The following is a 26,317-nucleotide window of genomic DNA, read 5'->3' on the forward strand; positions in this document are numbered from 1 at the left end:
GGTGTAGTTCCAGCCATTGAGGCCATTTGTGGGGTGAACCAACGGAGGGAAGACCTTTCTTTCTGTCTCTCTCTCACTGTCTGTAACTCTACCTGTCAAATAAATTAAAAAAAAATCTTTAAGAAAAAATTAGGCAATACAAAATTAACCTGTATAATTAATGAAAAAGAATATCACTATAGATCTTGTAATAATAGGAAAATCTTAAGACTAATTAGATTCCAGTAAATTTGAAAATTTAGATGAAGTAAATAAATGTCTAGAAAACATGATTTCCCCAAATTAGCAGATGATGAAATAGAAAATCTTAATGATTCTATGTCAGTTACAAAAAGAGAATCTGTCATTTTAAACCATACCACAGAGAAAACTTGAGGCTAAATGGTTTTATAGGTGTTATACCAAACATTGAAAGGGAAAAATACATATCATAAAAATTCTATCAAGGAATAGTAAGAGGAACTATAACCCACCCAAGTTATGTTAAAAGGCCAGTATAACTTTAATATAAAAACAAAAATTTTTAAAGACATGTAATTTCTCTTATGGACATACATACAAAAATCCCAACCATAGTTGTGAACCAAAACCAAATCTAACAATATAGTTTAAAATATATCTCTGTTTGCTGGTTGACTCAACCTTAACTCCATCAGCTATCTCAATTCCCATTTGAAAATAATGGAACATATGGACTCTGAGGAATAGGATATGGGCAGCTTGTGGTGGGGGGAGAGGGGAATATTTTATCTACTACATACATCTCAACAAGTTGGATATATTCCAAGGATATAAATTTACTTAGTAACAACACCAAAAAAGTCTTCAATAAAGTTCTGTACATCAATAGAATGAGTCATGTGGATCATAAAATGTAGGAAAAAATTTAATGAAATAACATCACAGTTTAAAATCTTAAACTAGAAATAAAAAGGAACTTCCTTAATATCTTAAGATGTGTCTACAAAACAGCAATAGTAATGAAAACCCTAATTTTGTGAAATGTTGAAGGTTTTCTTTTTGAATTCAGAAAAATGACAAGTGTGTTTCCTAGCATCACCTCCATTTCACATTGTATTGAAGGTTCTAGCTAGTGTGGTAAGGCAAAAAGAAATAAAAGATGTAAGACAAAGGAGGATACTATTCACATATTATGTGATTGTGCATACTTTTAAAAATCCAAAATAATTACAGATCAGTTAGTAGAGATTAGGAAGGTTTCTGAATATAGGGCCAGTATTTTTTTTAAATATAAATAAAAATAAGTAAGACAAAAATGGCCTCTTTCCAGTGTTAACAAAAATATCACATATATACAAATATAAGGATATATGTGAGGACTTCAGAAAGTTTATAAAACTAGGAATTAGAAGATAAAAATATAAACTTTATTTCTTAACATAAACTCCTGCAAGATGAAGACACTTTATAATTATAAACATTGAGACCATCCATTCAGTCCATCTCTAAAGAACTGAGGGTCCTGGGAATTGAAGCAGATAAATGCAATCTTTTTTACATTTTAAATGAAGGAAAATGAGGGTCTCTAAGGAATTTTAAAGATTAGGAACTGAAAATAAGCCAGGAGGAGCCAAATCAGAACTGTAAGGTAAATGCCTAATGAGTTCTTGAAACTCTTGCAAAATTGTCCTTGTTTGATGGAAAGAGTGAGTAGGGGTATTGTCATGGTGAATAGATCTCCAGGCAAGCTTTCCTAGGCATTTTCTACTAAAGTTTTGGCTTTCTCAAAACATTCTTTTTTAAAGGTATCAGTGATATCACCATTCTTCTATACAAGCTCCACCATAAATGAGATGTTCTTCAATTTTAGCATAATTTATGTTGATCTTGTAAGGCCTCTTTTCAAATATATCTTCTCTTTCTTAGTGCCTCAAACTAAATTCTGTTCAGACATGTCCTAACAAGTTAGTATGTTTTTGAGTTTTTTTTGTGCAAATAATTTTTAAAAGCCATTTTTCAGAATACATATTTTCCTTGCGTTTTTTACATACCCTTCATATAATGCATCTATTAAGAAAATTATAAAACATATTGAGAAACATTTACAAATTCTGAAATAATTGGAGGGATATGTTATGTTCATGATTAAGAAAAAATATATAAATATCAATATTTCCTGTATGACCTGTCCTCATTTATGTTCCTTGTATAGTGTGTGTGTGTGTGTGTGTGTGTGAGAGAGAGAGAGAGAGAGAGAGAGAGAGAGAGATACTTGTTTTTACATTTACAGGGAAATATAAAGGAGCCAAGAGTAAACAAAACATGTTTTTTCTTAATCATGAACATAACATATCCCTCCAATTATTTCAGAATTTGTAAATGTTTCCTGCCTCTTGAATTAAATAAATATTTGTTAATGAAGCATGAAGATTACCTTTGAGAGGGAAGTGAGCAAGAACATTATGGATCAAAGTGGAAGAGTTCTGAGGTCCAGGCATTTTTTCTGTGGGGTTGACTGTTTCAAATCATCAAGCTGCAGTTTTGTATTTTTTCCTCTGTTTCATATTGCACATTTTTTAAAAGGTTAGTGTAGACAAAATGCTGAACAGATGTGTTAGAGAAAAGATTTTCATGTAATGTTTGTCTTCAGAAAGATGTTAAGTAACATTTTGGGACTGGCATTGTGGTATAGTGGGTTAAGTCGCCCCCTATAGCACCGGCATCCCATTTGGGTGTGGGTTCAAGTCCCAGTTGCTCTACTTACAATCTAGCTCCTTGCTAATATTCCTGGGAAGGAAGAGGAAGATGTCGCAAGTCCTTGAGCCCCTGCACTCATATGGGAGACCTGAAAGAAGCTCCTGGCTCTTGGCTTTGGCCTGGCTCTGGCCCAGCCCCAGCTATTGGTGCTATGTGGGGAGTGAACCAGCAAATGGAAGACTTCTCTCTCCTCTCTAACTCTGCCTTCAAGTAAATTAAATTAATTTTTTTTTTAAAAAAAGGGGGGAGTAACATTTTAATGCAGTTATTTCCTTTAGTAACTGTAGTTTACCAGGAGGTAAGTACAAGTATTTAGTCCTCTTTACATGGTACTGCAGAACTGTAAAAATGACCAGCCAAGTTGAAACCATGCAAAACAGTCTTAATAGGAAAATAAACAATTGTCACATGCTCTAAAAATTTTTTTCAAAACAATGCTGGTGTTTGGTGCCATGGTTAAGATGCTGCTTGGGATCCCCTTTGGAATGCTTAGGATTGAGTCTTGCTTCCAATTTCAGCTTCCTGCTAATGTGCACCCTGGGAAGCAGCAAGTGATGGCTCAAGTACTTGGGTCCCTCCTAGCCATAGGAGACCCAGAATGTGCTGCAGGCTCCTTGTGCTGGCCTGGCATAGCCCTGTCTACTGCAGGCATTTGGGGACTGAACTAATAAATGGGAGGTCTCCGTCTCTTTCTCTCTTTGTCTCCCTGCCTTTCCAATCAATATAAATAAACATTTAATTTTAAAAGAAATAAGTTTTAAATTTTTTTTCTGAAAAAAATTAAAAACTGCTGGTTTGGGTTAAAATTTACAGAGAAATTAATAATTAAACATCTGTTTTGGAGTGGTGGTGGTGGTATTGTAGGATACCTGTACTTGGAATTGAATCTTGCCTTGGCTTCCAGTCTAGTTTGCTGCTAATATGCATCCTGGGAGCCTGTGGTTATGTGCCTCCTGGGAGCCTGTGGGTTGTGGCTCATGTACTTGGGCCCCTAGCATTCACAAGAGAGACTGGATGGAGTTCCTGATTCCCGGCTTTGGCCTAGTCCAGCCCCAGCTGTTGGCTGGAATTTGAGAAGTGAAGCAGTGGATGAAAGATTCATATTCATTCATAATCTCCACCCCCCCCATTTCTCTGCCTTTCAAATAAATGAAAGTTGAAAGTAAACTTTGAGGCATTTATTTAGTAGATTGGTTACATATCTGGGATCTCTCAAACATTGGCAGTGACAAAATTCCCCCAGTCAGCTGTTTTCTATTAATCCACTTGTGTTGGATTTGTTGGTTGATTCCCTCTTTCAACTACCCATTTTGTAAAATTTCTTGTGGGTTTAGCACTGGGAGGCAAGCAGACAACACACCTACAAGCTTTGCTATCTGTAAGTTAATTGAATAAGAGGTGAACATGACTAGTCACTAGGGGACTATGAAAAAAAGTGATTGGTCACTGATGTTATAATGTGCATCTCTTACTAACATAGTGATTTGTGGCCTAGAGTGCTAACTTTGAAGCTTGTATTTATGTAGTTATATATGTGGTAAGTGAAATTTAGCCATGTTGTTGGAGGACTAACGTTATTTAACTAAATTCTGATAGCTGACATCTGTGTATATCAGAAGAATTAAAGTAAGGACAGCCTGTAATTTAAAGAAGGTTAAACTTTTTGATCAGTTGTTAAGATTTGGTAGGTTTTGGAGAGAAATGTAAGTATGATACTACCCTCCCAGCTTCTTTAGTCCCCATAGGGGCCTCCTTAGAGAGGACCTCCCACCCTTCCTAGAATACAACCAGCCCCTAGATACAGTAAATTACAATAGTTTTAGAATAATAATAGTGAGAGTTGTGAATTCACCATGTAGCAACTAACATTGAAGGTAAGTTTGCGTGTGTGTGTGTATACTGGTTGAAATTGAGTAATGTTAATTCATTTTTTTATTTCATACAGGTGAACTGGTACAGAGGTTGATCTCAAGATGCCTCTAGTGAAAAGAAACATCGATCCTAGGCACTTGTGCCACACAGCACTGCCTAGAGGCATTAAGAATGAACTGGAATGTGTAACCAATATTTCCTTGGCAAATATAATTAGACAACTAAGTAGTCTAAGTAAGTATTTTTATATAATTAAAAAACTACTTGCAAGCCAAAATGTCCTGTTTTAATGTGTTTAAGAAGATGTGCTTGTAACTTATTCTGGAGAGATATTTGGTGAGATAAATACAAAACTGTCCTGAAATATATTGGCATTTTAACTAAAATTAATGAATTTTAAAATCATTTCTTATAGATTCCTTTTAGGCAAGAAATAAGAACAGAAATTTTAGGAACAGAATCACATGGTAGATGAAAATTATTAAGATTGTTTTGAAAATCTATGAAAGGTTGTATCAGAGTTGTTCTTTTGCTTGGTTGTTATTTCTGTTCACTGTTTTAGACGCTTCAGCTACTTCTGTTTTAGGACACTGGTTCATCTCTTATTAGCTTAGGAAAAATATTTTTATATTATCAAAAGATCTCGAGTGGAAGATCATCACTAGTTAGAGGATTAGGCTTGTCAGAGGAGTTTTCTGAGGGGTAGGATATTAGAATATGATTTGCATATGATATGAAAACAGCAAATGAACTTGACCTCTGTCGGAACAAAACAAAAATAAAAGCAAATGGACTGGATAACTAGGGGAGAAGCAGTATGTTCTCATTATGAAATTATAGAACTGAACTATTTGGTTAAGGAATAAACAAATTATTTCTCATATTCTAAATTTAATGTTAAGAAATTTTTAAGTAAATTCAGCATATCTATTGAACTGAAGGATTAACTTTTTAATAAGATACCTCAATTTCATTTTAAATATTAAAAAAAGTGTTCTTGGCCTAGCTATATCCTCCAAGTTGTCCTTAATCAGCCATATCTACCCACATAGATTCTCCTGATAGGCAGGCTTACCTCTTCTCTTTTTTAACTTTTGTCTTTCCTTTTTGTAGTTGAGTACAGGCATTCTTTTGTATCATCAGGGGACTGGTTCTAGGACCCCACAGATACCATAATCCTCAGATGCTCAAGTCTTTTATTACAATGTAGCATTTGCATATAATCCGCATACATCCTCTCATAAACCTTAAATCATCTCTAGATTATGTATACAATGTACAATGTAAATATTCTGTAAATAATTATTTTACTATGTTATTTAGTCAGTGATGACAAGGGGAAACAAAACTTATTTGTGTTCAGTACAGATGCAGTGTTTTTCCCTGACATTTTTTTTTTACAGATCAATTTAGTATATATTAAATAAAGATTTCAACAGTTTGCATCCACACAGAAACATAAAGTGTAAAATACTGTTTGAGTACTAGTTATAGCATTAATTCACATTGAACAACACATTAAGGACAGAGATCCCACATGAGGAGTAAGTGCACAGTGACTCCTGTTGTTGACTTAACAAATTGACACTCTTGTTTATGGCGTCAGTAATCTCCCTAGGCTCTTGTCATGAGTCTCAAAGGCTATGGAAGCCTTTGAATTCGCCAACTCTGATCTTATTTAGACAAGATCATAGTCAAAGTGGAAGTTCTCTCCTCCCTTCAGAGAAAAGTACCTCCTTCTTTGATGGCCTGTTCTCTCCACTGGGATCTCACTCGTGGAGATCTTTCATTTAGGTTTTTTGTTTGTTGTTGTTGTTGTTGTTGTTGTTGTTTTGCCAGAGTGTCTTGGCTTTCCATGCCTAAAATACTCTCATGGGCTCTTCAGCCAGATCCAAATGCCTTAAGGGCTGATTCTGAGGCCAGAGTGCTGTTTAGGACATCTGCCCTGGCCTGAAGCGCCAACATCCCATATGGGCTCTGGTTCTAGTCCCTGCCGCTCTTCTTCCAATCCAACTCTCCGCTGTGGCCTGGGAAAACAGTGGAAGATGGCCCAAGTGCTTGGGCCCCTGCACCCGCATGGGAGACCAGGAAGAAACACCTGGCTCCTGGCTTTGCATAGGTGCAATTCCGGCCATTGCGGCCGTTTGCAGCAATTTGGAGAGTGAACCAACGGAAAAAATACCTTTCTCTCTGTCTCTCCCTCTCACTGTCTATAACTCTACCTCTCAAATAAGTAAATAAAAATCATTTTAAAAAATAGCTGGAAGAATAAATAACAGGCTACTATTTGAATTTAAGTATATTCCTTTTTTTTTTTTCATGCAACTTATTAGCAGTTCATTATTAACATTACATTATTTACTTTTTCTTCCTTAGGAAAGCCAAAATCTATTGTACTTTTGAGATTAGTGGAAAAAAAGAGTCTTTAGAATTCCCAGATACTGTATTGACATAGGATTAAACATATTGTGATCTGGCACTGATTGAATCTAATGTAACATGATTTTATACGAAATTTATGCTTTGCATGTACATCAGCATGTTGATATTAAAATACACAAAGAGCACAGAAGTGACATTACATCATTGGATAAAACATTTCTAACACACAAAAAGTAAATATTGAATCTAATACAGTACAAGTATCTTGTTTTAGGTACATACCCAGTATAGAATATAGAACTCAAATATAATTAAGTGTGCTGATTGGCAGCACTAACCCATTTCTTCATAACCTAAAGATGAAAATTTATACTTCAAATCAGATATTGTTCATATAAGCAACATCTGTCAACAAGCATGTGGTTAAATAGTAGCCAAACTCTAAAAATTTAAATATATTGTAAAATAGAACTAAATTAGATTTTTAGGTACTACATATTTGAAATCAGAGACCATATAGGCATTTTTCTAAGCAGTTTGCAGAAATTTAAGAACAAAGAGAAGACTCAGGAAATATTGTAGCAAGGTGTATGAGTCAGTTCACTTCCCTGAAATTATCTTTTGGCAGCTTTTCCACTTGACATAGTTGAGAACCAGGAATGAAATTTAAAATGCCTCTAGATAGCCAGAATAAGTAAGGCCATGTGCTAAAGACTATGCACAAAAATATCCAATTGATTCCTTTCTCAGAGCCTATTTACGTTAACTCTGGCAGTTCAGGTTTGATAAAATTCCCAAACATTTATGCCTGAGAGGATTAAAAGAGGAGGTGTAAGGGAGATAACACAAGGAGACATCACTAAGGCCTACCAAAAGAGCCCGGTTAGAGCAAAGGAAAGAGTCTAAGGGAAGAAGCAATGTAAGGACTAGAGAGGCCATTTAATTTAAAAGCAAATATTCTTACATGCTTCTAGGCTATTTTCTTGCAAAAGGCAATAATCTACTTAATTAATTCATGGTAAGAAAAGGTTAAATTCTGTTTAATTTTGTAGTCCGTGTAAGAAGCTGTGTGTGTGTGTGGGGGGGTATATTTAGTGTATATTTAGTCCAGCGTTTAAGATACCCATATTGGTGCCAGTGTTGTGACCTAGCCGGTACAGCTGCCCCCTTGCCACATCGATGTCCCCTATGGATGCTGGTTCAAGTCCTGTCTGCTCCACTTCTTATCCAGCTCTCTGATAATGGCCTGGGAAAGCAGTGGAAGATGCCACCCACTTGGGACACCCAGATGAACCTCTTGGCTTTGGTCTTAACATTGAGACTCTGATTGCCTAAGGGATAACATCTGCCAGGACTTTTCTCGTGTTTAATACAGGCAGTTCATGCTGCCAAGATGAGCTAATAGAACCTACTTACTGTACTCAAACATTGATAACTTGATGGATTGATACTAGATAAAAGGGATAGAGGACAGACCGGATTGATAAGACAAATTGGAAAGATAATGGATAGATAACATTGAATATTTTGTTTTGTGATAAAGCTACAAGGGTTGTGCCCACAGAGCAGATTGTATTTAGTTGAAGAATCTCAAATATGAATTCAGAAAATATTCTTTATAGTGTAAGCAGGTACACAATTAAACTAATGAGTTTTAGTGCTGGCATTGTGGCACAGTGGGTTACTCAGATGTTGGGAGTGCCAGTTTGAGTACTGGCTACACTGCTTCTGATCTAGCTTCTTATTAATGTGACTGGGAAGGCAGTGGAAGATGGCCCAAGTGCTCAGACCTCTCCACTGATGTGTTCTTGGCTTCTTGCTTTGGTCTGGCCGAGACCTGGTATTTGCAGTCATTTGAGTGTTGAACCACAGATAGAAGATCCTCTCTCACTCTGCCTTTCAAATGAATTAATTTAAAAATAAGATAATGACTTCTAGATTACGGGAACTGATAAAGATGAATCATAAGGTAAAATCCCTAAAGGAGGCTTGGGAAATGAAATATGAATTGAATTAGGCCTTAAAAGAACAAAACAATCTAAAAAATGGAGAAGAATGGGGGAGTAAAGCATTTAAAAAATTACTTATTTGAAAGGCAGAGAGTTGCAGAGAGAGGGAAAGATTGATCTTCTATCTGCTGGTTTACTCCCCAAATAGCCACATGGGCCAGGGCTGGGACAGGCAGAAGTCAGGAGCGGAAGTGGAGGAGCTGGGACTCACTGGCACCCATATGGGATGCTGTCATTATATGCAGTGGTGTTACCTGGCCCCCAGAAAGGCATTTCAGCATGCATGAAGAACTATGTAGATGAGTAGAAGCAAAAATCAATATGTATATGCAAGGAAGATTAAAGAGACTGATGATAGGGGCCGGCACCGTGGCTCACTCGGTTAATCCTCCGCCTGCGGCGCCGGCATCCCATATGGGCATTGGTTCTAGTCCTGGTTGCTCCTCTTCCGGTCCAGCTCTCTGCTGTGGCCCAGGAAGGCAGTGGAGGATGGCCCAAGTGCTTGGGCTCCTGCGCCCACATGGGAGACCTGGGGGAAGCACCTGGCTCCTGGCTTCAAATTGGCGTAGCTCCAACCATGGCAGCCATTTGGGGGGTGAACCAATGGAAGTAAGACCTTTCTCTCTGTCTCTCACTGTCTAACTCTGTCAAATAAATTTAAAAAGAGAGAGAGAGAGAGATGGATGAAATTGGATAAGTGTGGTGAAGCCTGACTGCAGAGGACATGTTAGTTGAGAAGATTTAGATTTAGCCTCTTAGGTAATAAGGTGATATTGTAGGTTCTTGATCATAGAAATGGTATAATAAATGTAAGAATAGTTGAAATTTAGTTACATACACAGTTTCACATTGCAAAACTTCATTCTTATCTCGGGGAGAAAAGGGGTTAGATTTGGAAAGTAAAAAGGGAAATGAAAAGCAAAGTAATGCTTTTTTTTTTTTTTTTTTTTTTTTGACAGGCAGAGTGGACAGTGAGAGAGAGGCAGAGAGAAAGGTCTTCCTTTGCCGTTGGTTCACCCTACAATGGCCGCCGCGGCCAGCGCGCTGCAGCCGGCGCACCGCGCTGATCCGATAGCAGGAGCCAGGTACTTATCCTGGTCTCCCATGGGGTGCAGGGCCCAAGCACCTGGGCCATCCTCCACTGCACTCCCTGGCCACAGCAGAGAGCTGGCCTGGAAGAGGGGCAACCGGGACAGAATCCTGGTGTGCCGGCGCCGCTAGGCGGAGGATTAGTCTAGTGAGCCGCGGCGCCGGCAAGTAATGCAATCTTAACGCTACCCACTAAAGTATTTTGCCATTTAAACTTGGGATCAGGGGAGATGTCATAGATTCTTCTAAAAATCGTAAACACATGTGAACCTGATCTCCAGAAAAATGAAAATGCTTTAAATCTGCTAATAATTTCAGGTTTATAGACTGAGTTCAGGTTCCCTGCGTTAATAAGCCCTTTAAGGGAGAAATTGTTTATTCCATCTCTGCCTAATATTTGCTGAATAAATGAATAACTTTATAGTTGCCTTTTCCTCCATTTGGGATGCTTCTCTCCCCTGCCAGAGCAGTATTGTGTCTCCAGCACCATCTCACACTGCAGTCAGGTGCTTCCATCTCTGTGCCCGGCTATTGCCACATGTTACCAGGAGGAGCTGCCTGGCGGGCACCTACCCACTATGTATCATGTATACTACCAGGCCCTTGGCCTTTGTTTCCGTTGCTTGTTATCTTCTTGTTGAGATAAATATTTTTCTTCTGTTTTTCAAATGAAGAAATTGATACCACAGTTTCATGGAGTAACAATTTGTACCTATTTATTAAATTGCTTATCATATTTGTTTGAATGTCTGTTTCTCCCTCTGTTCAAAATTCATCAGTGACAGGGACCATCTTCCTGTTACTTATAACTCTTTTCAGCAAGAGGCATTTACATGACTAGAGAAATACAGTGGTTTTGGATTTATGATAACTTTGTTATTTTAGAAATTATAGCAAGAGAGGATAAAATTATCTGAATGTGTACTTGGGCATTCTAAAGTCATCTACTAGCTCTATGAAAAATCTTGCATTTTACCTTATGTCCTGAAATATAATTCTAGTATGGAGCGCATGTAGAAATGTTGATTTTTGCATTAAGAAGTATGTATTTGTATATACTTTTATTTACTTTACAATCTTCTCTGACTTTGATCAGATGGATAGTTATGGATAAGACAAAGTGTTTCCATTTTAGATACAAGTAATCTGACGGGAAGTGAGAGCAAGATTGAAAAACCCAGTTCCCCAGGGTTTGTGGGTTTTTTTCCCCCTTTCTGTCCATGCTAGGTGACTTTGTCCATGCTAGGGTTTAAAGATTAAAATAGTTACAAATAAATGCCGAATTCAACAGGACAGTGCTTTTAATTGTTAAATTGTTCCATATTTGTCTCTGATCATGATCACATCAGATTTTATGTTGTATGTTTTATTTTTGCTTAGGTAAGTATGCTGAAGATATATTTGGAGAATTGTTCAATGAAGCACATAGTTTTTCCTTCAGAGTTAACTCATTACAAGAACGTGTGGACCGTTTATCTGTTAGTGTTACACAACTTGATCCTAAAGAAGAAGAATGTAAGTTTATTTGTATTATATTTTCTTCCACATTTATGTTTTAAGTTGCATGAAGTAAGCAATAAATTTAAGAACGGTATTACACATAAATTTGTTACAAATCTTTTCACTCATGACTTGTGATGTATGTGTTGTAATAAATCAGTGAATTATCTGTAAATGCCATCAGCATAACTCATGTGGCTTTTCTTTTCTATTTTTTCATCTCTTTTTTTGTCCACTGATTAACTCTTAAACTTTTGATTTTGATGTAAAGAGGACATTTTAATCACAGATTTTCCTTGATTATCTTTTTTTTCTCCTTTATAATTTATTTGTATTCCTTTATCTCAGAAACAAAAAATATTTAAAAACTATCTGAAAGCCTTAGGTTCAATTCTGTAAGAATATAACTCTATTTAACACACTTTTGTGTGTGCATATTTCTGTCTGGTCTAATTATTTAATTGTATGTTACTTTCCACTTTAAATGAACATTTCAAAACTAGGCAGTATGTGGAACAGATAATAAATGAGGGCTGGTGCTGTGGTGCAGAGGTTAAGCTGCTTCTCACAACACTGACATCCCATATCATAGTGCAGCTTAAGTCCTGGCTGATCTGTTCCTCATCCAGCTCCCTGCTAATGTGTCTGGGAAAGCAGCCAAAGATGGTCCAACGTCCTTGGGCCCCTGTCACTCACATGGGAGACCTGGATGGAGTTTCTGGCTCCTGGCTTTGGCCTGGCCCACTCCTGGTTCTTGGACCATTTCTGGAGTGAACCAGTGGGTGAAAGATCACTTTCTTTCAGTCTTTCCCTCTCTGTTGCTTTGCCTTTCAAATAAATAAACCTTTTCTTGTAAGTTATTGAATCGGAGATATCAGGTAAAAATGCCACCTTGCAAGCTAAAATAATGGTAGAAACTTTCAGCGCTGGGCAAAGTTAGAGAGAGCGAAATCTTCCATCTGCTGGTTCACACTCCAAATGGTTGCAACAATCAGAGCTGGACCAATCCGACCAATCCGAAGCCAGGAGCCAGGAACTTCTTCCTGGTCTCCCATGTGGGTGCAGGGGCCCAAGCACTTGAGCCATCTTCCACTGCTTTCCGTGGGTGCATTAGCAGGGAGCTGATCGAAAGTGGAGCAGCTGGGACTCAGACCAGCACCCTTATGGGATGCTAGCACCACAGGCGGCAGCTTTATCCACTACGCCAAGGCTCTGGTCTCATATCATTAAGTTTTAACAAATGTCTTAGCACTACCATTAAACTTAAAAGTGAAAATATAGATACCTGTAAATAACTTAAGGTATATATATTAAAAAGCAAATCAACTGCTATAGTTTCAAAATTGTACATACTCAAAATCTTCAAAAAGTTCATTGAAAGAATATATTCTAAAAAACGATGTACAGATTTGAAAGGGTTTTTTTTTTTTTGTACTAAAATAAACTCATCTTTTAATTCTACTTTTCCATAAATTTTTTGTACCCTGGTACATTCCTTAAAATTTTGTGGAGAATAGGAAAAAATTCAGAATCTAAAGACTGAACTACTTAAGTATATATTTTTGGAGGGAGGTTGCTAAAGGATTTCTAGTTGTTTAATCTAGATTTTTTAATTTAGTTGGAATTCATACAAAATAACATTATGAATCCAATACTATAGTAGGATATAGTATCAATATTTTAAAAATTACAGTTAGGTAGTAACAGCAATATAATTTAGAATATATGTAAAAGTTTTAAACAAAGACTTGTACAGTTGTGTTAATTCAGTTGTTTATGTTGTGCTAACATACTGTGTTATATAATACCATTTAAATAGTATCAGATGTTAATGTGGCAAATGGAAGGGGTTTGTCATTGTGGTCTGTTAAACAGTAAAACAAATGGTAAATGAGAGGAGTTGAAGATAAAAAAGCACATCATACTTGTTACTTTACACATCCTTTATATCCTTGATCAAGAAAGTTGGGGAGATTATACTCTAGGTTCCACCTTGCTTAGATTCTTAGGATTAATCAGTGGAATGGAGGACTGGCAAGAACTGATCCATTTTGATTACAGAAAACACAGGCCATTTCTGAGAGGAGCCTGAGAACTGTGTGATATTGTGGCAAAGGGATTAACCTCAAAGGCAGACAGATCTGAGTTTTCTGTTCTGATTTTCCTGCTTATTAATCATTTTACCGTAGGTCAGTTGTATGTTTCTTAGCCTTGTTTTTTTATATTTAAAAAATGGAATAATAATTCTGATTCACTGAATTGTGAAGATTAAGTGAAAGTTAGTGAAAGCATCTAGTACAGTTAGTCTTTAGATTTCTTCCATAGCACTTTTTAGTGCCAGTAGAGAAAATGAGTTTGCCCCTTCTCTGTATTTTAATCTGGTGTTTATAAGTGTACTTGACTACCAGTCATGTAGTCCTTTAGCAGTGAAATTGCTGGAAGTGTAGTTGTGTTGTGTCCGTTGCAGAGCCTGTCTCAATGCTCCACATGTGCTGTGGATCCAATACTCATATTGAGTGAATTTTACTTGGAGAATGATAGAAATACTATTTTATTGAGAAGAATAATTTAAGAATTGTTATGATTGTTCGGTACTGGCATTGCTATAGTATAAAGGATTTAAGGCCCACCTTAAATAGAAAAGAAATTATGTACTTTTTTAATATCAGGAAATCACTCTTAAGATTGCAGTATTTTGGTACATTTCTTTTTTTTTTAAGATTTATTTATTTATTTGAAAGTCAGAGTTACACAGAGAGAGGAGAGGCAGAGAGAGAGGTCTTCTTTCTGCCGGTTCACTCCCCAATTGGCCGCAACGGCCGGAGCTGCCCCAATCCAAAGCCAGGAACCAGGAGCCTCTTCCGGGTCTCCCACGTGGGTGCAGGGGCCCAAGGACTTGGGCCATCTTCTACTGCTTTCCCAGACCACAGCAGAGAGCTGGATCAGAAGTGGAGCAGTTGGGTCTCAAACTGGTGCCCATATGGGATGCTGGGACTTACAGGCCACAGCGTTAACCTGCTGCACCACAGCGCCGGCCCCTGGTACATTTCTTACTTTAACATGCTACACATTAAAAAGAAATCAAGTTATTTTTAGATTTATTTTAATTTGTTTGAAAGGCAGAGTTACAGAGAAGGAGAGACTAAGAGAGAACTTCCATCTGCTAGTTCACTCCCCAAATGGTCACAATGGCCAGGGCTGTGCCAGGCCAAAGCCAGGAACTGGAGTTTTTCCAGTCTCCCACATGGGTTCAGGAGCCCACTTTGGCCATCTGCTGCTGCTATCTCAGGGACCTTAGTAGGTACCTGGTTTAAAAATGGAGCAGCCAGGTCTCGAACTGTGCCCATATGGATACTGGTATCGCAGGTGGTGGACCCATCACACCACAGCACCAGCCCCATGAGGTTATTCTCAAATCATCATACACATGCTAGGGCTGTGCTAGCTACTGGTGGTGCTGATGTGCAAGAGTCAGTCTTTAAGAGCTTGTAGTTAAGTAGAAATTATTACAGTATAGATTAAAGATGGAGAATAAAACTGATCACCCAGTACTTCAAATTGTTTTCCTTACAGTTTGTTTTACTGTGGCAGTACATGTATAGTATTTTTAGTATATATACATAGAAGTCAACAATGTTTAGCCCAAAATGCCACTGATAACCAAGTAATTTCTTCAGAGTTATTGTTGTGAGCTCACAAGAAGAAATAAACCAAAATGGAGAAAAAAGTTACAGATGAAAAGAAAAAGAATCTTAAGTTGGTGGGACCAAGGATGGCTGATAGAGAGAAGAAAAAAGATACACTTGTTGGGAAATGTACATACAGTTTATGTGTCATAAGACCTTCTGTGCCTTAGAAATCAAAGGTTGAATTAAAACCCATCTGATTGTAAAAATTAGACACAGAATGATAAAGGTAAATGTCACAATAGAGCATTTAAAATATAAAATATGGCTTCTGATTTATAAATTACTAAGGTCACACAACCTCTTCAGCCAGTGACTTTTAAGCAAATACAGTATATTAATTTGCCCTTATATTGTCATTTTAGTAAAATCAAATCAATTCTCCATTTTTGTTTTAGTGTCTTTACAAGATATAACTATGAGAAAAGCTTTCCGAAGCTCTACCATTCAAGACCAGCAGCTCTTCGACCGCAAGACTTTGCCTATTCCCTTACAGGAGACGTACGATGTTTGCGAGCAGCCTCCCCCTCTCAATATACTCACTCCTTACAGGTCAGTAGGTTAATAAATGAGAACATCTGCTTTTATCTCAGACTTCAGATTTAAATGCTAAATCCCCAAATACTGTTTATTTCATCAGGCCTCTGGCCAACACAGAGAGTTCTCCCTCCCCACTAACTTTCAGAAACCTTTGCTTTATTCATGAGATAAGTTTCCAAGGTTCTAGCATACAAAAGATAAGACCTATTCAGAGAAGTTGTTTTGACAAGTATTGTTAAGAAAAGCCGCTAACAAATTTACTAACGTTAATGTAAAGAATCAAAGAGTTGTTACCCTTTTTATTTAATTTATAATCAAAGGAAAAATGAAGAGTTTAAAATGCCACGCTTTTGCTTGTTCTGACTGCTTTTGATCTATTTGCATTAATGTTTTACATAATATGTAGTAGGTGTTTTAAAAATACCATTTAAACTAATTCAGCCTTTCTTTGGAATCCTTTTACATGATTTATTAAATGTATAATTGAAGATGTACAAAACATATCCTGGTATTCAAATAGTTATGTGAAAGTGCAGGTCATTGACTAAGTTTTACTGTCAGAATGACTATTCAGTGCTATCATTTGGATTTAGTAAGATTTTGTGCTGGCAAAAATTATAAAATTTTTCTACTACAAGTGATGTTACTATCTTTTCAGACTTTTTACCTTTGGCAGAACTATTTGTAATTATTCTAATGTCCAAAGGCATTTCAGAAAATTTGGTATGCAGAAGTTAGATATGAAATTTGCCCAACTGTATTTTAAATTATTAGTACCAACTCTGAAAAGCATCTGGTTAATTTCCATTCTGATCTCTGAGAAATTTTCTAGTGCTATGATATTCTAATTTATTTTGGCAGTATTTTAATTCATTCTATGTTTTATTAACATGAGAGAAAAATTTTAGTAAAATTATTTCTATTCTGGTTGTTGCTCTGTGTCTTACTTTTGTGTGTTTTAATTGACATTTTGTGTTTCAGAGATGATGGTAAAGAAGGTTTGAAGTTTTATACCAATCCTTCATATTTCTTTGATTTATGGAAAGAAAAAATGTTGCAAGATACAGAGGATAAGAGAAAGGAAAAGAGAAAGCAAAAGGTATTATAAGAGATTCAAAAAAATTGCAGTCATTTTTGGTGTATTTGTTTTATTGGGGCTATATAATCAAATACTGGTCTTTGTAAGATCGTAGTCTAATGGTGAACAAATGAGCATTTAGATTATTATACCATTGGGTAAGTATGATAACAGAGGTATATATGGAGGATTTGTTTAGCACAATGTAGCTGGCAGATGGCACTGGTAGATACTTCCAACAAAATTTACAGTGAACCTTGAAGAATCAACAGGAATTAAGTGAACAAGGAAGAGAAGGGCATCTGGTAAGAAGAAACAGGGGTACTGTACACATACTGGTCAAGTACAGTAAGCTGATATTTTCTTGCTGCAGAGCATATTCTAAATGTTTTCTGTATATTTTTGAGAGGAGATTTTATTCATCCTGAATTCATGTTGTCTGCTGTGTTTTCATTTTCTGTTTTCTAATAAATTCAGCTGGATATGTTTTATTTCATGTTAACGATAACTGAAAATAAAGGAGGGAGAGGTTGGATTTAGGCAAAATCGTGAAGAAGGCAGAGTCTCTCTTCTCATAGCTATATTTCTCCCAGAGTTCTCTGTACTTTCCCCAGTTCCTGTAATGCTTTTATGTTACCTTCTGTGCTAGATGCTGTCCCCTGTATTGAAGCCAGCATTTGCAAACTGGTGACTGGCAAGCCGGCAGTGTTTTGTTTGTCAGACAGAGGGATTTTAAAATCTTTCGACTGGAATGCCTTTGGTGGACATGTCTATCTAGTTCACTGCCTGCTCTATCTTACACCTGACTGGCTTCATTCATGTATGATATCTGCTTGACCCTTCTGGGGTATTCGAATTTGTTGTATCTTCTCTAGACCTCTCTCTGCTTTCTACCCCAGCTCGAATCACTTTTTGTTCTGGTGTTTAAAGACTCTTTTCTGGTGACTGACTCAGTTACCATGGGTTAACTGGATAATTAGATTTCTTTTCCTAATGTGTTGGCTGGCTAATTGATCACTTCCCAGATAGTAAATTCTCATGGTTTGACTGACCTTGTTCTAAATATAGAGTTGATTTAAAAGCCATGACCACTGTGAGCCTACTGAAATCTGTCTTTGGGCAGGTCATTCTCATACATGGACCCTGGTTTTGTCATCATAGGAACTGGTGATTGGAGTTGATGATCTTCAGGGTTAGAAATAATGCCATTCATGAAATAGATTTCAAAGTAATAGATGTGGGAGCAAGGACTGGAAAAATTTTTTTATCTCAAATTTTATTACCTTGGCATATTATTTTGTATCTGGTGCATCAGTTTGAATTAGGGGTTAACAAATTGGGAGAAACTGGTATTACAACAGACTAACTAAGACTTTGAATATGCAAGTAAACTGTGTATTATTGTTATTATATTGTGATGACATTGTCTTTTTCAGTATTGATGTTAGAATTATATTTTGATTGTTGTAACTGCTTTTTTAAAAATTAGAACTTCAGCATTTGGCTTTGTTTCAATACATCTGTTATAGCAGAAAAATCTAGATCGTCCTCATGAACCAGAAAAAGTGCCAAGAGCACCTCATGACAGGCGGAGAGAATGGCAGAAGCTGGCCCAGGGTCCAGAGCTGGCTGAAGATGATGCTAATCTCTTACATAAGCATATTGAAGTTGCTAATGGCCCCGCCTCTCATTTTGAAACAAGGTTTCTTTTCTTTTGTTTGTTTTTTAAAAATTAATGATAAAACATTGACTTTATTTGTAGTGTCTATACTTCTAAGTGATGGGTCCTTTATAGAGGTGATTTCAAAGCCCCAACCACTCTGACCCTATTAAATCTGACCTTAGACAGTCCTTGGACAGGTCATTTTCATACCTGGACCTTTGTTTTTTCAACTGTAGAAAGAAGTGGTTGGAGGAGATGATTTTTGGGATTGCTTTAGCTTTCATATGAAGTCTCCTCAATATTTCACGCAGAGTAGGATAAAATTTCATAAGGGAGAAATTATGCCTGGAAAATTTTTTGAATTGATTTATAAGGAATAGAAGTTGAAAATTTATTCTGTTTTGTTCCTTTTTCTGTCCCCTAACTTCCTTTCTATGCCACAACTTCTACCTCAGATATATCAGGGCTTTTAAACAAAATTACTCATCATTGTTGCCAAAGTATAGAATAGGTCCTTTTCCTTGCCCGGTGGCCAGAGACCCTATCTCAGTAATGTGCTATAATAGCAAACATGGTATACTGGTATCTGATTGTACAGAAATTTATTTGTGTATTGTTGTATTATTTTTCAATGAAAAAGGACTTAAATATCTTGGCCTATTTTAGGAGAAATATATATCTGAGAGATAATATTTATATTACTGAAAGAGACTGAGATAATTCATAATTTAAACATACAATAATCAGTAGACAAACGTTTCTATTAAGCAATTAAGATGTTTATCTGACCCACTAGTATAAATGTAGTCATTTTTGACTTGCTCTTTGCACATTTGTAAATCCAGATGTCCCCAGAATATGCTACTCAGTGAATATTTATAAACTTTCACATGCTCGAGGTATTTAAAATTTTCTTAAATCTGATTTGTTACTTTTGTTTTATTACTCAGCCATTTTCTAAGTAACCTAGCATTTTTGAAAACACCAGAAAGACAAAAACGGTGTGGCTGGGCATCTCTGTGGTACCAGTGTTAGTGAGACCTTTATGTCTGGTACAAGACTTATGGAAGTCATTTAAGTTTAAAAGAACAGCAAAATATCCTGGTGGTAGAAAAACCACTGGTTTCATATTTTGCCTTGCCGTTTCTGGCATCTTCTGGAGAAAAACATGAAATTGAGGCATTTTCTTTGAACATGACTTGCTAAAAGTTATCTTCTTGTTTATAATTATGTAGCTAATACTTTTTCATCCTTATGAGTTGAATTAGTGTGCTATTATAAGATAATAAAATAACTGATAGTCATCATAATAAAATTAGTGGGTAAATACTGTTGCTTTATGAGCAAATTCTTTATTTTAAAATTTGGATCAATCTAATAAAAAGAAATTTATTGAAAATACTTAAGATATTGGCATTCAAATGTTTAAATAACTCATGTAAAATTTTTTCTCCAATAGTTTAAGAAAAGTACACTGATACTGTGTATTTCTTTTAGACCTCAAACATATGTGGATCATATGGATGGATCTTACTCACTTTCTGCCCTGCCATTTAGTCAGATGAGTGAGCTTCTGACTAGAGCTGAGGAAAGGGTCTTAGTTAGACCACATGAACCACCTCCGCCTCCGCCAATGCATGGAGCAGGAGATGCCAAACCCATACCCACCTGCATCAGGTATGTTGGGACAAGCATGATGACTTATTGTAGGAGCTGGTTACCTTCTCCTTAAAGGACCACAAAAGAAATATTTTAGGCCTTTTGGGCATACAGTTTCTTCACAGGTACTCAATTCTGATATCGTATATACAGTCCATACGTATAGACTAAAAAATGAGTGTATCTGTGTTTCAATAAAACTGTATTTTCAGAAACAGGGAGTAGGTCACTTTGACCTATTGGGTTTAATTTGCCATCCTGTAATTAGAGCTGACACATTCTTCTTAGAAAATTTAGCTAGTAAGAATTTACTTTTATATAAAAGTATGTTTTTATTGTAGCTTTATTATTAAACATATCATGTGCAGTGTATTAAAGTTTTAAATTAGTGTTGGGAATGTGGTAAATGTCTAAGAAATGGAAACCTAAGATGTGGTTATGAATGTTAAGGAAAACATTTTAAGAACTTCAGAGAGATAGGCAGTTGCCCATAATAATCTTTCAGGAAAGCTGTTTTGAATTTTAATCTGGTCAGTTATCCAAATTTAAAAAATTTTAATAGGGAAATAGAGATCAGCCTTATAATTTTTAGTTAAAACAACCCTCTGTCACCGACTTGTTTGATATTTCATCCTCAGGAAGAAAGAGGGCTATAAATTTCCTTTTGTGGTTTTTAATTAGCTATCATTGATTTAACTGTAATGACATGATGAATGCTAATAGCTTTATTATAAATACAGCATTGTATTGGCCACAAATACTGCTACAGATCATGCAGTGTGATAAACGTGGAGTCATTTCAGAGACTTTTATCAGAACGTAGAGTTGAGCATTTTATCAAAGTAAGCATAAGATGCCTGTGTGGATATGAAAGTTGCCTGAGAGGATGAGCTCATTTAGAGTATTACAAACCAAAGCCCAACTCATTAATTTTCTAGTTGATGCAACTCATTTCTTTTTAAATACTGTTGAAGAATTTGACATTTCTACAGGAACATGTTAGTATCTATTGCAGTATAGTTACTGGTACTTATATTTTTGTGATTACGTTTTCTCTTTAGCCTTTGTGTTTTAGTAACTTACTAAGATCTCTCTATCATTTCAGTTCGGCTACAAGTTTGATAGAAAATCGCCCTCAGTCACCAGCTACAGGCAGAACACCTGTGTTTGTGAGCCCCACTCCCCCACCTCCTCCACCACCTCTTCCATCTGCCTTGTCAACTTCTTCATTAAGAGCTTCAATGACTTCAACTCCACCCCCTCCAGTACCTCCCCCGCCTCCACCTCCAACCACTGCTTTACAGGCTCCAGCAGTACCACCACCTCCAGCTCCTCTTCAGATTGCCCCCGGAGTTCTTCACCCAGCTCCTCCTCCAATCGCACCTCCTCTAGTACAGCCCTCTCCTCCAGTAGCTAGAGCTGCCCCCGTATGTGAGACTGTACCAGTGCATCCACTCCCACAAGGTGAAGTCCAGGGGCTGCCTCCACCCCCACCACCACCTCCTCTGCCTCCACCTGGCATTCGACCATCTTCACCTGTCACAGTTGCAGCTCTTGCTCATCCTCCCGCTGGGCTACATCCAACTCCATCTGCTGCCCCAGGTCCCCATGTTCCATTAATGCCTCCATCTCCTCCATCACAAGTTATACCTGCTTCTGAGCCAAAGCGCCATCCATCAACCCTACCTGTAATCAGTGACGCCAGGAGTGTACTACTGGAAGCAATACGAAAAGGTAATTTTCTCAGGGCCATGAAAAGCATTACTATAGTAGCACTGGAAACTTTCTAAGTATTTAAGACAATAATGTATTCCTCATGCATAAAATTTGTGGTGATATGTTTTTGTTCTTTTATAAACCTAAGCTATAAATAATTTTTGTTTTAAATCATTTTTTAAAAACTCACATTAAATCATTTTATTTCTATACTTAGTAGGGATTTTTAAATTGCTTATTCAGTTTATGAGAAAATTTAAAGTATCAAAACTCAAATATCATAGAAAATTTAACTAAAAACCCTTCATGTTTTATTTAATCTGTATATTAACTCCTTGAAATGGTATTTTCTTCAATGTGAAAGCTGTTTCATTTGGGATATTAATGACACTTCCTCTACCAGAATGCTGTAAAGGATTAAGATTCTTCCCTTAATTACAAAAGGAAGACTTCTCATATTCATTCATTTATTCAGGCAAGACTTCTAAGCAACTAGATATATGCCAGGCACTAAGAGTATCATATGAATAATAGTGCCTTCCCCTCAAGTACCAGGGATAGTAAAACCACAGAAAATGAGAAGGGGCCTTCAGAAAGTTTATGAAAAATGCGTATTATGAAAAAACTATGCATAGATATCAAAGTTTTTTACTACAACAGATTATTGAAGTACCTAAATATTTTCAACAATATTTATTTGATAGTGGAAATGATAGTAGAGATGTATCACTTGGTTAACATTTTAGGGAGTGATAAGCAGGGAGATACAGTAGGCCAGAATGGATAAAAAAAACTATAAACACCCACTGGAATATCTGGTAAGTTCCACCAACTAATATCACAGATGAATAATGTAATGAAAGATTTCATGTTTCTCTCAACATGATTCTTTCAAACTTTCTCTTAATCTAGCATTTTATTCTTCTGTTGATTTCATTTCCAGAAAGATTAATAATATCTAGTATTTAGTATTGCGATTTACAATGACTGGTTTGGATTTATCATATCAGGTATTCAGCTACGCAAAGTGGAAGAGCAGCGTGAACAGGAAGCTAAACATGAACGCATCGAAAATGATGTTGCCACCATCCTGTCTCGCCGTATTGCTGTGGAGTATAGCGATTCAGAAGATGACTCAGAATTTGATGAAGTAGATTGGCTGGAGTAAGAAAAATACATTGATAAATATTACAAAACTGAATGCAGATGTCCTTTGTGGTGCTTGTTCTTTGAAAATGTTTGGTCATTCTAGTGTTTTGCTTTCTTTTCCTTATAATAAATAATGCTTTTCCCCATAATTTTTTATTTCTAAAAGAAGTATTAGCATCCATTTCAGACTAAATGTTTTACAGTGGCTTATCTTATTTTTGTTTCCCTGAAAAGACATAATTTGGTCAAATAAACCACTAAGTATTAAGCATGTACAGTTGTTGTTAGAGTAGCAGATTCAGTTTTTTGATATATCTTAATTGTGCACTTTGTGAATTTTAATTTAAAGAAAGCAGCTGAGATTGGAATCTTGAGGGCAGCTGTATCTATTAATGAGCCTTATTCCATTTCCTGATGTTTTAAAAGAAGAAACACTGCCTTGATTATAGGAATATACTCAGAAAGTATGTTTAGCTTGTAGTGTTGAATTCTTAAAGGAATGCTTGAATTTTTTTATTGTTTTATTGTTTTTAAATACTTGCCTTATTTGAATGTTTAGCAGTACCCCCTTCCCACTTATATATTGTGTGGTATGATTTTGCTTGCATATAGGAGTTTAAATTTTTTTCATGTGAAATACTATGACTTAAACATACGTGTAACTTACATAACTGTTAAGAATAACAGTCTGATTTAATAAATGGTTCATTTTAAAGGTTCCTGGATGTTACTCTTTGAATAAGACTATTTTTGATGGTTATCAACCATAAGTAGGCTCCAAATACATAGCTGAAAAATAAAAATTTACACAGAAACTTCAGTCAAATAATTTCCTCTTAATTGTACAAACTCATATTGTCTACTATGTAAAATAGCTTTTATGTCATTTTTTTCCTAAGGTCACAAAATCTGTATTTCTCAACTCCTCATTGTCTTAAAAATTATGAAGTCAACTTGCAAAAATAGTTTTTAGCACACTGTGACTTCAGTTTAACAACATTCTTGAAATTATGTTTTTCAGTGGTAAAATGAGTTCTTAATGTTTACACAGATTCAGGTGTGGAGAGGAAACACCATTAGTATCAGATGACTTCAAGGAGTAAATGAAGTGTGGATGAGTTGATCTTAATAGTGACTGCAACCTTCAGCCTTGCCTGTATTTACCCCTTATACAATGCAACTTCTCGTTCTTCTCAAGGGGTGGATTCTTTTCTCACCCCCTTGAATATGGGTATCCTTGAGAGATCCCACTTTGGCCAGTTAACTGGCAGGTGGCATTATGCCAGTCCTTAGCCTCAGTCTCAAGAAGCCTTGCAAGCTTTGACTCTCGCTCTGTCAGAATCCTGCCTCTGCCATGGGAATAAGTAGAATAGCCTGCTAAAGATCAGAAACCTCCTGACGGAGAGCTATCCTAGCTGACTCTATCCTAGACCAGCCACACCCAAGCTCACCTGCTGGCCAACCTCAGCCCACTGACTCATACTCACGAGTAAAAATAAATGCTTTTTGTCTTATCAGGGTGTTTTAGGGTGGATTATTTCATGCAGCATATTGTGGCAATACATAATTGATGTACAAGTTCACTTGATAATTTGATAATTTGGGGATTATTTAGGCAAATAACTAATGACCTGTTACTTTTATAGAATAGAAATAATTAGCCAGGTTCAATTGTGGTAATTTACTTGGAACATAAAACATTTTCACTAATGGCTTTAATCAATAAAAGATTTGATATACTCTTTCGGGTAGCAAGCTTCAAAGAAGAAATTATTAGATAGCAGTTTGAGGTTCCTTTCCAACCTTACAAAAAGCAGTAGAAAATTTGACTCAAGAAAATATGGCACAATTTAAAGTCTGTTTTCCTGAATGTGTTAATGGTCAAAAGGCAACAAATGTTACTGCTGTCCATCATCAAAGCCTGATGTGACCATATAACCAAAGCATAAAGGTACTAGAGATGGAGCAGTTAAGGATAATACAAAAGGAAATTGGTAAAGATTTGTCAGTACTAAAAGTAGATATATTATTCAGTAAAGCCCAACAGTATGTATCCTAAAAGTTTATAGTAGATATTTTGTTTGTTTTTCAGAATATTCCTAGAAGATAAAGTACCAGCAGCCTGAAGAGGCCAGATATGTAGTATCCATTTTAAAATCAGAGTAACTTTTTAGTCTGAATACTCAGCTTAAATTTGTTGAGAGAGATTTGGAAAAAATCATTCAGTGGTCAATTTAAATACCCTAAGAAGAAAGTAAGTTACTGGGTAATGACTGTCTTTTTCTTATTCCATTATTTTACTATTCAACAGCATACAGAATCATAGTCAGAAAGAAATGAATTGTAAACCTTGGGGAAATAATTGGATTCACTGTTTAGATTGAGATCACTTGTTTACGTACATGTTACCAAAAGCAGTGAATGCTTTTAGTTCTTTATTTAATCCTGTTCTGTGTTTATTCTACTTCCTTGAAGCTTTTAATCCCTTTGGCCTTTGTGACACACTTTTCCTTCTCCTTCTTCCCATTAAAGGAAGGCAATAGAAGAGGAGGGAAATATCCACCTGCAGTATGTTTGTGGTGAAATGCAGTTATTGTAGAGGAAAGGGAGTTTTGTTTTTTCCTAAGGGCTATTTGTAAGGTTCAGATTTGTGAGGTATTTTAAGCTATCACCAGTGCTTTTTATAACGTGAAATCCAATTTGGGCAAATGAGATTGTTTCCAAAGCATTTTCATGTTATAAATATTTATTAAAAGATGAATAAGAATATTCTTTGTATTATGTTGTGAAAGTTACACGATGCTTTTAGAAAGCCTTACCCTTTCTTTAATAACATTCCACATCTCTTTGCATGAAGTCTTTTCTGATTAGCACAACTGGTATTTGAATTCCTTTTCAATTTCTCTTAAATCTTCTATTATAAGCTTTCCTCAAATGATACCAGTACTGTTTTACATCACAGTTACTACAGTTTCCCAAACAGATTACTCACAAAACAGCAGGGGTGTTACCTTAAATAGGCAACTTGCAGTATTCTTTTTTTTGTTGTTGTTTTTTTTATAAACGAGCTCAGAACTATTCTCTGTTTTATTCTGTCCACCAGGGCACCAGGGCTCTTGGAATTATTTCTTCTTTGGCACTGCTCCTGTTTAAAATGTCTCATCCCATTAATCGTAGTGACATGGTTGATACAAATCTAGTCCTAATTTTATCAAAACTACATGTGAATATATTTTAATAAATAGGAAGTATGAGT

The 26,317-nt window shown here is 36.2% G+C and overlaps 1 protein-coding gene across 6 annotated transcripts in view; it reads left to right on the plus strand.

Moving 5' to 3' along the window:
* WASF1 (WASP family member 1) overlaps positions 1 to 23,780 on the plus strand; it is a 71,260-nt gene extending 47,480 nt beyond the window's left edge. For 5 of the 6 annotated variants that reach the window (XM_051854423.3, XM_051854424.3, XM_051854426.3 and 2 more), the window contains exons 2-9: positions 4,664 to 4,824; positions 11,451 to 11,585; positions 15,655 to 15,808; positions 16,778 to 16,895; positions 18,404 to 18,576; positions 20,035 to 20,214; positions 21,302 to 21,930; positions 22,923 to 23,780. In XM_051854423.3, the coding sequence (XP_051710383.1) occupies positions 4,692 to 4,824; positions 11,451 to 11,585; positions 15,655 to 15,808; positions 16,778 to 16,895; positions 18,404 to 18,576; positions 20,035 to 20,214; positions 21,302 to 21,930; positions 22,923 to 23,080 (1,680 nt within the window). In that variant the 5' untranslated portion in view covers positions 4,664 to 4,691 and the 3' untranslated portion in view covers positions 23,081 to 23,780. The remainder of the gene's footprint in view (positions 1 to 4,663; positions 4,825 to 11,450; positions 11,586 to 15,654; positions 15,809 to 16,777; positions 16,896 to 18,403; positions 18,577 to 20,034; positions 20,215 to 21,301; positions 21,931 to 22,922) is intronic. The other variant, XM_051854427.3, reaches the window with a different exon arrangement.
* Positions 23,781 to 26,317: the final 2,537 nt, after the last annotated feature.

Source organism: Oryctolagus cuniculus, chromosome 5 (genome assembly GCF_051225735.1).
Source record: "Oryctolagus cuniculus isolate XC-2025 breed Fujian yellow rabbit chromosome 5, ASM5122573v1, whole genome shotgun sequence".
Classification (NCBI taxonomy): domain Eukaryota; kingdom Metazoa; phylum Chordata; class Mammalia; order Lagomorpha; family Leporidae; genus Oryctolagus; species Oryctolagus cuniculus.